General features: G+C 31.5%; 2 protein-coding genes across 4 annotated transcripts; both read right to left on the bottom strand.

Annotated features, from left to right (window-relative positions):
- Positions 1-1,434: 1,434 nt before the first annotated feature.
- Positions 1,435-2,678, bottom strand: LOC137814917 (Chaperone DnaJ-domain superfamily protein). 2 transcript variants are annotated; one of them, XM_068617866.2, is made up of 5 exons: positions 2,261-2,678; positions 2,080-2,167; positions 1,912-1,982; positions 1,770-1,826; positions 1,435-1,685 (listed from the first exon to the last, which is right to left on the bottom strand). In XM_068617866.2, exons 1-5 carry the CDS (start codon positions 2,369-2,371, stop codon positions 1,530-1,532), a joined length of 483 nt encoding a protein of 160 aa, XP_068473967.1. In that variant the 5' UTR covers positions 2,372-2,678; the 3' UTR covers positions 1,435-1,529. The 2 variants fall into 2 exon arrangements, with proteins under 2 accessions (XP_068473967.1, XP_090149969.1); XM_090293843.1 differs by having other exon boundaries at positions 2,080-2,632.
- A 5,097-nt stretch (positions 2,679-7,775) lies between these two features.
- On the bottom strand, positions 7,776-10,914 carry LOC137814915 (calmodulin-binding protein 60 B). Of its 2 annotated transcripts, none has more exons than XM_068617863.2 (8): positions 10,694-10,914; positions 10,503-10,581; positions 10,380-10,414; positions 9,770-10,260; positions 9,044-9,201; positions 8,804-8,950; positions 8,363-8,456; positions 7,776-8,249 (listed from the first exon to the last, which is right to left on the bottom strand). In XM_068617863.2, exons 1-8 carry the CDS (start codon positions 10,780-10,782, stop codon positions 8,098-8,100), a joined length of 1,245 nt encoding a protein of 414 aa, XP_068473964.1. In that variant the 5' UTR covers positions 10,783-10,914; the 3' UTR covers positions 7,776-8,097. The 2 variants fall into 2 exon arrangements, with proteins under 2 accessions (XP_068473964.1, XP_068473965.1); XM_068617864.2 differs by having other exon boundaries at positions 9,770-10,230.
- Between the last annotated feature and the right edge of the window lie 230 nt (positions 10,915-11,144).

Here is an 11,144-nt window from a genome sequence, read left to right as displayed (position 1 = left end):
TTAAAAAACTGCTTTATTAACTTATAAAATTATAAAAAATATTCAAATAACCAAAATAAATTAATAAAATAAAATATTAAATAAATATAAAATAAAAAAATAATTTAAAAAAAAAGTGAAGAATCCTTTATATATAGATATAAATAATTATACTTATATTTCTATAATTAGTTTATAAGATTTTTTTAATTATATATTTTTTGAATGATGGAGCGATATATTAGTTAATTTCGAGTAACATTTTTTTATTTTGTCATAAGTATCGATTTATTGAGTGATTAGTCGTCTTGTTGTAAAATAAATTTCAGGTTCCCAAACTCTTCACATATTTTCGATAAGTAAACTATTATAAAAAATGTAATCTAGCAAAGTTTGGAGTATTTTTTAAATATAGACTTGATAAATGATTTCTGTCTATAATAAAAAAAATATAATTTGTTTATATTCGAAGATCAATATTCAATTTAATATACTAAATTTTAAAAAAAATATCATGAGAATTTTTTTAAAGTTCAATTTGTTCCATTCTATTAATCTGTTCCATTTCATTAAGTTATCATCACGTTGATGATATGGCATAGATATAAAATAATTCGCAATTAACTTATACGCATAGATTGAACGAAACTTTAAAATTTAAAATTTGTGATTTATAAACCTCAACGGAATTTAAAAAAAAAAAATGGGAGAGGGAGGGTAGTGGAGCGAAGGAAATTCAAATTACCAATTTCCTTCTTAATTCATATTATTTTTATATGTAGTTATTTTATATATTTGACATAAATTTGTTTCTTGTTTTGGTTTCTTAATTTGCATATATAAATTATATCTCAATTTTAATTAAGAATGCATATCAATTTATCTTATTTGTTCACATGCTTTTCTTATTTATCTATTCATTTCATCTATTAATTTTATACAGTATCTTCTCTTAATCTAATAAGTTGTTGTATAAATTATGTTGTAACATAAACTAATTAATTAATACTACTATAAATCAAGTACTCCTTTGGTTTGTTGGAACATAAACTAATTAATATTAAGCATCAGTTTAAAACGAATTTAATATTATAATACTAATTAACAGCCTTACATAAATATCAATGTATACGTATACAAGTGGGCAACACACATGCTAAGAAATATAAGCACCAGAAGGAGAAGTTCTAGAAGCCTCCTACACTAACCAAAAGATTTTAATAAATCTCAATGTTATCTTTCGAATACATTGCATATGTAATGTGTAACTTAAAATAATAAAAATAAAAATGCATTACTCCTCAGCATAAAGAACTTTTATTTTTTTACATTATTTTAATTGGAAATTATGTCAGACCGACAATTGTATTTTTAATTTTTTTTTTTTTCATGACATACACGTGTTAAGGTTATGTTCTAGTGGTGACATTGGGTAATGCATCACAGACATAGGTGTTTAAAACTTTAACGAGGATTTTCTTTTCCTTTCAATGATCTAGTATTCAGTAAGAAAAGTGTGAAGCTACAAGAAAGGGATTGGGTGCGGCGCACTATGAGCGAGAGTTGCTGCGCTTGGCCGCATTGCCTCTTGATCCGTTGACCCGTCCTCGCTTCCCAGCCATCTGATCCTGGCTCAAGTCAATGCCGATCCCATCACCCCCCACCATCTCCACGAACATCCTCTGTAGGTCCTCCATACTGTCCCCCTGCACCGCATTCAAACACGACATAAAGATTACCTGCGACATTCCAAAAGCAAAAACAAAACACACAACTCACTCAATCACTACCTCGTCTTTCACATTGTTCATCATCGATATCATCTCTTGCATGAAATCACAAAACTCCTGCGCATTCAAAACAAATCATATACACATAGCTAAATTATAATAGAATAGCAATTAAATTTTTTTGAAAGAAAGCAATACAGACTTCGTCTTCTTCCTCCAAAGGATCGTAGAGCCCAGCATCGTACATTGATCTTTTAGACTGGTCGGAGAGAACTGTTACCGCATAACCGCACCAATCCAAAATCACCATTACTGATTAATCAATTTTGCAACAATTAAAACAATAACTACGGTGATGGTGTAACCTGACCTGAGTAAGCTTCTTGGATTTGCTGAAACCGCCGTTTGGCTTCTCCGGCGGTTGCGGGATTCCGAGCCCACTTGTCCGGGTGCCACCGCTTCGCAATTGAAGAAAAAACATAATTAGTCAAAATTGAGAAATCAATTAAAACAGAGAGAGAAGAAAAAGGCGGCAGAAGGTTGTGTTTTACCATAGCGAGTTTGCGGTAGGCAGTGCGAATATCAGAGAAGGAGGCGTCCCTGCGAATCCCGAGAACGGAGTAGTAGCAAGATCCGCCGTTGGATCCTCCTTCCCGATCCATGGAACGGAAGAGAAAGATGAAGGCGCAGCGGTTAGAAACGGAGAACGGCGCAATCAAAGGATGAAGGTAGATTTGAAGAGAGAGAAGGTGAAGGGCATGGGAATCATAGAGGGAGGGAGCGATATAAAAGAAAAGGAAGGAGAGAGAGTTTTGGTGCAGCGGCGGAGAGGAGAGAGAAAAAAATATCTTGTGGTGACCTCGGTGGTTTTTTGTTTGGTGGGGATAGAGAGATAGATAGAAAGATATGTTGGAAGAAACTTCCAGACGCTCTGATCAGACCATGGAAAGAAATCAGAACAAGATATTTTCACGCTACCTCATGCAAATGACACCCCAATTTCCCAAAATTACACCACCCTGCCACTCATCATTTCCAACACTTTTTACTTTCTTCAATCAAAAATATAATTATTGCTCTGTGTGTCTATGCAAATGATATAAAATAATTGATAATGAAATATTATTTCATAATTATGAACATTTAAGTACCAAACACCTTCAACACATTACACTCCCCTGTTGTAACCATACCTATCTGTATACTATACTTCGTCTTGGTGAAGATGTTTCTTTGTGATTGTGAGAGTCAAATTTGAATTTCTCAATTGGGGAGATTGAGGGATTGTGGGTGTGTGAGAGTTACCAATAGTTATTCTAGTTTCACATGAAATATACATGTGTAAAAAATATACTTTCTTATGAAAAATAAAATGTAAAAAATATTTCATAGATATTAAGTTTTTTTTTTGGTAAAAGAATATTTTCTAGATAATTTTTTTTTAGTATCGTCTCATCATTTTTATCACGTCATTTTTTAGATGATAGAATCGCATAAAGTTTAACTTTAACTTTCTTTTTACTCCAATAAGAGGAAATGTTGCTCATTATTGAACCCTCAAAGTAAATAAAAAATAAAAATAGATGGTTAGGAAGAAAAAAAGAAATTGACTCAAGTTTTAGAATGCTTAGTTTGAATTTAGGAATGAAAATGAGAGAGTAAAAATGAAAGAATAAAAATGATAAAGAAAATAGAATATAGTCTTTTATATTAAAAAAATAAAATGAAAAAAAGCATATAAAGAATTTATGAGTAATAATTTCAATTATATGATAAAAAAAATATAAGTTATTATATTTAAAAAATAATCCATGTTTCCTTGAGCTAGAAATGAAATTTAATTACATTTTAAAAAATAATTTTAGAATTAAAATAAAAAATTATTAAAAATGTTAAAAAATTATATTTTATAGTAATTGTCAACACACAGTTTTCTCCGAGTATTTATATATATATTTTTAATATTAAAATAATAATAATAATAATAATCTATCACTTTTTTTTTCTCACTTCCGTTTTTAACCCTCAGCCTACCTTCACTGCTTTCCTTCTTAAATCCCACTCTTACCCAGTGCACCTCCTTAGCCCACCTTTATCTTCTCCTGCTCAGACCCCCTCTCTTACTTCATGTACCACTATTAGCCCACTTTCACCTTTTTCTGTTCACACCTAATCTTTTACTTCACGTACCTCCTAGTTCACTTCATATCCCGGGGACTTTCAGTTTTCTTGGCTCAGCCATTCATTATCCCCATCGGTGTAACCACCATGCCAAAGTCACTCAAATAGCCTCAAAATCCTACTCCAGTCACCTTCAGCCACTTAACTAGGTGTGTCACCCACACCTGCACCACGCCACCAACGTCGCATTGCAACCAGCCCTAAAACAGCCTCGGCACACACCAGGCTATTCTCCCCGCACCACCACTCCCTACACCTAGAGTCACTTAACCACCAACACCCCAGTCGTCGTCCGCTACCTACAACTATCATTTCCACACCATTCAGCAACCCCAAAACAGCCACGCACCACCAGCGCCACTCAATACAACCCTAGGTCTTAATGTGTAGGTGGTGTGGTCACCTGTTTCGAAATCTCATTGCAAGATTTTTTTGTTTGTGAGTAAAGTATACCGAGTGAAATTAAATGTGAAAGGGTGGATTTTGATAATTTTGTATAGTATATGTTGAATTTGATTGGGATAAGTTATTAAATGTGTTTTGATTGAGATTGGAAGTGTTTTAATGGTAGTATGAATGAGTTCATATTATGATATAATTGAAATGTAAAGAAATTGTAAGTACTAGTTGTTTGATTCTAAATAATGTTGAATATATATAGATGATATTACAAATTGAAAATTAGCTTTATCTGAATTAAATGTTAAATGGGTTTGCAAACGAAAATGGGGTGTTGGTTCATTTTTGCTCAAATGAGAAGGAATTTCGTTCAAACGAGACCTATTTTTGTCAAAGCAAGAGGAAATCTCACTTAAACAAAATATGGGTGAATTTTGGGGTGTTCTTGAATTGATTTTCACTTAAGCAAGTTCATTATTGCTTAACCTATATGATTTTCGGTCAAGTTAGCCTAAAAAAATTTGAAAACTAAATTTTTTATTTTTGCTTTTTAAATGTTGGTTTATTTCTATTCTATGGTTTTTAATTATAATTTATGTAAAATTTTATTTTATATAATTGAAAAATCCTTTAATTAGATTTTTATTGATTCTTGGATGAATTTTGTTGCGTGTTTTGAAATTCTAAGTTTTGGTATAATTTAATAGTGTGATTTTGGATATTGTGAAATGTGGATTATGAATCTTAATTAAGATATAGTTGATGAGCATATATTTATTCACACTTAATAGCCTTAATCATAGATTATTGGACTATAATAATTAATAAATCCATTGTTTTAATTAATATTCTTATAATTGGGTTTATTTAGGCCTTAACTATTATTATTGTTAATTTTGTGTTTTTAGGGTAAATGATCTGAAACATCTACCTTTGTGAATGGGCCAAATATGCAAAAGTTCAAGTTGCTTCTTTGAATCAAAACAGAAAACAAATTCTGTTGGAGAAGAAAGAGAAAATAAAAGCTACAAGATTCCAGAAACAGAATTGGAAGCAAATCTTCTGCAAAATAAAAAGAATTATGGAAAGTGGAAACTGTTTACAAAATCTAAACTGCAATATTTTCCCAAGATCCTTGGAGCAGAAAAGCCTTATAAAAGGACACAAGCATCAAGTAGAAAGGGAGAGAGCTTCATAGGGTTTTCTTAGTTTCTTTTCTTATTTGTAATTCTTTTGCCTCCGCATGGAAAGCTAAACCTTTTGGTTGATTCCTTTGTGATTCCCCATTGAATTCTGAGGTTCTGATCAATAAAAGTTTCTATTTTTAATTCTCTATAGCAGTTGTTTTTATTGTCTAATCTCCTGGAAAACTAGTTTTTGTGAGAGGTTGTACTTGAACGCATGATTGAGAGTCTTCCTTATCTTAAACTTTGGTTTCTTAGTTAGTTCGTATTGTTCTAATTAATTTCTTGGGCGCATGATTCAAGAGAGAGGAGATAAGCATTCCCATGGAGTATACGCATGGAACAAAGTGGGTATTGATTAAACCGGTAGACGCATGCTTTACTGGTGAGCTTCAGTTGAATTAGGTTTGGCGCATGTTCAATCTAGTTTAACTCTGCTGAGGATTGAGAAAAGAATAATCTTTAGAGAGCCTGTGAAGAATTCATTGGTGGAAGAACTTGGGAGTCAATCTGCATTCTTTACTGATTCGAATCATCATTTATATTTTCTTGCTAAGCGATCACAACCCCTATTTCTTTACTATTATTTCTAATTTTCATTGTTTGCAGATAGGTTTTGAATTCTATTCACTGAAATTACTATTGGATTCATTGGGAGACGACTTGGGGTCATCTGACCACAACTATATTATCATCTCTCTAGTGTTAGGCAAGTCTACGCTAGAATCATATTAATTTGACAGCAAAACGACAGTTATCAATAGTATTTTCAAGAAAGAAAATAACGTGTTGAGATTGTTTAAGATGTGCATTAACTACTGATTCATATGGAAAGAGGTATATATCATAACTCCTCAGAATCACATCCATGAAAATTATCAGGTGTTGAGAGAATCGAATGAGATTCATATGATTTTCGATTTGAAGTATAAAATGATATTTTATATCATATGAGTTAACCTTGTCATCCTAGGTTATATGATATTGAGATTATTTTATGTGCATAATTATGTGGATTTCACATAGGTAGTATGACAAATGCAAATCTCTACGTTTAAGTCAACGCATGAGTTTTCAGAAAGTCAAGTCAATGTTTGAGTATATGGGTCAGTAGAAGTCTGACATGAGAAATGTGAATGATGAAGTATGTGCCATATTTGATCATTTTGTAAAAATGTATGAGAATTTATGACTTTATATTTTGTTTTCTTCATCTATGATGATTGTGTATTTACACGAGAGCAAATGGGGTTGCACGTGATAGAGCTCATTATTAGGCCGTTGGAAAGTGAGATGTTTTTATTTTGAATGTTTTGTTTTTAAATATTTGTGTATATATTAAAATCCTTATGAAGAAGGATATATTTTGGGATAGAATATGAGATAGTTGTATATGTTTATATGTTAATTACATATTGTATGCATGTTTTTATTTTGAATGTTTTGTTTTTAAATATTTGTGTATATATTAAAATCCTTATGAAGAAGGATATATTTTGGGATAGAATATGAGATAGTTGTATATGTTTATATGTTAATTACATATTGTATGCATGTTTTTATTTTGAATGTTTTGTTTTTAAATATTTGTGTATATATTAAAATCCTTATGAAGAAGGATATATTTTGGGATAGAATATGAGATAGTTGTATATGTTTATATGTTAATTACATATTGTATGCATGTTATATTATTAGATGTGACTACAAAAAATAGGGATGTTACATTATGGTATCATAAGGATTATGGGGTTGTTTGTTTGTGCTTTAGATTGATTTGTTAAGAAATTATATAATTGTTTTAAATTTTTTGAGTTTAATCTTTAGTTTTTTTTTTGTTTTTTTTTATCTTATAACCTAGACCTCCTACCCTTCACAATCTTCCTCTGAGATGAATCAGATTGTCAGAGTCATAGAGATGGTGACTAATGTCATTCAACAACAAAATATGACAATGACTCAGAATCATCCGACAATAATGCATCATTAAGAGACTGCTAGATCTACTACAACCACTTCCTATGTTAGTCAGTGTCAAAAGCAAATAAGACTCATTGAGTTGAGACACAACCGCCTAAGTTCAATGAAAATATCACTACTTAGATCAATGGACCATGAAGTTAGAAAATATCTTTAGGATAGCCTTCTGTCCTAAAGATAAAAAATGGTATTTAACATATAAAAATCTAAATAAAAAAAATTGGTATCTGACGCTTAAAAATGGAAATACATTTTATCAGCAAATCATACTTAAATTATAGCATGTACATTTTGCCATATTTTTATTGGAAAGTTGTAATTTATTGTCAAATCACAAAACGAAACAGATTTTTATTCAAAAAAGATAAATGGAATATTCTTAAAAACGCCACATGAATACAATTATGAAGGTTGAGGTGGAACCATTAAATTCCAGCACAACTGTTTGCAAGCAATAATTTCTACAGGAAACCAATTGAATCCTTAAGTAGAAATCAATGAATTAACAAATTAATTAGTTACATATAACATAAATGAGTCTATTTATTAACCTAGAAATAGAGTTATAGTCAACACTGGCGGCCAAAAAGTTTTGGCCTTAGCTGCATGCCATGTGACCCACACTTGAAAGCACTTCCATTATGTCAAACCATTTTGTTTTTTCCTTTGTTGGGTAAAGAAGAATGATGATTGGTTGGTGCTGCTTCATCGTCACCGGGAAAGAACAAAGGGCTTATGTCAGATGGAGTAGAGGTACTGCCAAAACCTGATGACCAGAATAGCAAAGGCATTCCTTCTGAAATGAAAAATAAATGTATTAAAGTAAAACGCCCTTCTCCTTTTAAATATAGTAATTAATAAAAGGCAAAGAGAAAATTAACAAAAATTAATTATATTTCTTGATAATACCTTCGTCAGCAATTAGGCAGTTATCTTGATCAGGAGCACCATTGTTAGTAGCTTGTGTCCATGTTTTCTCGAAGTCATGCTTTATCAGCTCAATCTGCACCAGACCCCTCAAACTTTTACATGCAAGATCATTCAATTAAGTAGGTTTCTTATGGTATAATACAAGAATCATTATATTTTATATAGAAAAGAGATTGTGAAGCAGTAAATTCACTCCAAACAGTTTCTCAAAGTGTGGAACCAACAATTGTGAACAAATCAACATTTTCAAATTTGGAAATTCTATTATTCTCTTATGCAGTCAACCTGTGAGACCCAAAAGACAAAAAGAAGAAAGTATATAATGAAGAAAAAGAAGGTAAATAAGGGAGAGAGAAACAAAAATTATATAGCCTTTTAAGTGAGATAATTGATGAAATAATAAGATATGCAGATGAGTACCCTCTGATCGGAGTTGTGACTATTATTCTCTGATTGATAATTTTGTCCATCAGATATCATTTCAGCAACACCAGTCTTATCATACTTTGCTTTCTTAGCCTGCTTAATAATTTCTTCCCGTTTCCTTTTACAAATATTGCCCAGTTTCTACACTTGCAGAACAAAAGATTCAGATGAAATTTTGCACACAACTCATATAGCTATATAAACGATGCATACAAATATTATCTTCCTTAATACCTCTTGCAAAGATGATGGATTGGTTTCATGCTCATTCAACAGATCCTCAACAGTGTGTATCCCGTTCTTAGAAAGCTGCTCAAAAGCTTTCCCTTTTTTTGATATATGTTTCAAATGCCATACTTCATCATTGGGGGATGGATTCTGTCTCTTGTTCACTGGAATGACCAAATCACATGTCAGTCGCACGAAATACCTTAAATGACTATTGTTTACATAATAAAATAGAAGTTAATAAAAAAAATAAACTAATAAAATGTGTATATATATATATAACTACTTATTTAATCCTTACAAAAAATATTCTATTTTAATCTATTGAAAATATATCTAGTCTTTGTTCATATATTTTTAACTTTTTAATCCTTTATGTATGGATGAAAAGTAATTAGAATATACACAACAGACTTTTCTCTAAAGATTATTTAAAAAAAAAAATATGTTTTCTGTATATTTTTATCTGAATTTTGTAAAGTTCAAAATATTCATATAGAAAATAGTTTACAAAGTATAAAATAAAACAGTAATATGAGAAAATATATATGTAGATATAAAAATATGAATTTTAATGCGAACAATAGGAATCACTATCACTAATGAATATTTAAACCCTAATGAATAACTAACTAAAATCTAGAATGATTAAACTTAACATCTGATACCATTCCAGCATGATTTGCAGAAAAAGTAAAAAACGAAAGAAGTGACACAGTGGTGAATACTTACAGTCACTCCTGTAGTTCTTGACAGTAAAAGGTTTACTTATACCTTCCCTGATGTTTACTGCGTTATTCAAATTTGATTTCACAACGACTCCTAACCTGAAACGTCGTGTTCTTATCCAACTTGAGTTATCAGTGAATGATAATTCATTGAGGAAACCTTCTCCATTTTCAAGTGCAATAACAGTATCTCCTTTCAGTAACTGCCCTCTATTGTCCCTTTGACGTAAGATTTTGGAGTTGAATTCTTTGCTCCAATTTTCACTGTCATCTGAATTAAAGTCACCATCAAGGACGCAAATCTCTACCTTGATCGAAGACAGTGGATCATCTTCATCAGAAACTATAGACCCAGATTCAGTATCCCAAAGAACAACCTTAAGAGGATTGTTGTGTCCGTCTTTGATCTTGGAGAAAGTATAAATTGTATCAGGCAATTCATTCCTAAAAACCAGCTTCAAGCATCTGCGGGCTCGAGATACTTCAGTTTGAATACTAATTTAAAAGCCGTATCAGCATTACTCAGATAACTCTCAGCAACAACAATCATAATTAAGGAACACAAATAATTGTTTCATTTGATAAAACAATATCAAGACAAAAGAGAAACGAACCTTGAAACTAGTCGGCGTTCCAACTCCTCTCGTACCTAGTTGAGGAAAAACAACATGAATCAATAGCAGTTGTCGTTAACAACATAACACACTCTTACAAAGAAAAAGTGACAAGATTGTTACCAGATTTCCAACTGTATCTGCCAAGTACGGACTCAGGTCATTCCAAATGAGACGCGCATACCTAAGACCTCTAATGAGGCTGCACATGCAATAAAGTAACTAAGAACAGGAATAAAACATTATGCAAAGGAATTTTTAATTAATGTTGTAGAATTCTTTAAAAGAATTCACATTAGTTGAGATAATATTACCGGCGGGTTTCCGATAGTTGTGAATCTTGACGTTCACGTCTCCGCTCTTCATTACCCTCCTCTTGATGGGATTGTCTGCTGGATTCCATCAGTTTCAAGAGAAAAAAGTGAAGAATCTCGATCAAATCAGCAACTCGATCGATAAAAGTAATCTTTTTCTGAATCTCCTAATTGGTTGCGGGATATTTCTATAGATGATAGGGTTTCGAAAACTCGGCAAAGAAAGAAGGTTCGAGGAAATTTTAAGAATTTAGCTATGGTCCCTGCAACGATATTTCCTAGAAGAAGAAGTGGCTTCTTTATGCTTGTTACGCCTCTCACTCTCTTCTCTCCCCAATTGCTAACACGAACGCGTTTAACAACAATTTACAATTACAAATTATTCAATTTCAAAAAAAAAAATTGCAATATTTGAATGAAGTTTATCTCTAAAATTTAGTAGTTTTGGCGT

The sequence above is a fragment of the Phaseolus vulgaris genome, chromosome 1 (genome assembly GCF_051622355.1).
Source record: "Phaseolus vulgaris cultivar YP4 chromosome 1, ASM5162235v1, whole genome shotgun sequence".
NCBI lineage: Eukaryota > Viridiplantae > Streptophyta > Magnoliopsida > Fabales > Fabaceae > Phaseolus > Phaseolus vulgaris.
This window is presented reverse-complemented; position numbering and strand designations above follow the sequence as displayed.

What these genes read in the sequence shown, in the direction of transcription:
- LOC137814917 (XM_090293843.1), bottom strand. Translation starts at nt 2,371, where the DNA reads ATGGATCGGGAAGGAGGATCCAACGGCGGATCTTGCTACTACTCCGTT. An exon ending in CTTTGGAGGAAGAAGACGAA is followed by an intron (nt 1,827 to 1,911) that starts GTCTGTATTGCT and finishes TTGAATGCGCAG; the next exon opens with GAGTTTTGTGATTTCATGCA. An exon ending in TGAACAATGTGAAAGACGAG is followed by an intron (nt 1,686 to 1,769) that starts GTAGTGATTGAG and finishes AATGCGGTGCAG; the next exon opens with GGGGACAGTATGGAGGACCT.
- LOC137814915 (XM_068617863.2), bottom strand. Translation starts at nt 10,782, where the DNA reads ATGGAATCCAGCAGACAATCCCATCAAGAGGAGGGTAATGAAGAGCGG. An exon ending in CAGATACAGTTGGAAATCTG is followed by an intron (nt 10,415 to 10,502) that starts GTAACAATCTTG and finishes TTCCTCAACTAG; the next exon opens with GTACGAGAGGAGTTGGAACG. An exon ending in GAACGCCGACTAGTTTCAAG is followed by an intron (nt 10,261 to 10,379) that starts GTTCGTTTCTCT and finishes CTTTTAAATTAG; the next exon opens with TATTCAAACTGAAGTATCTC.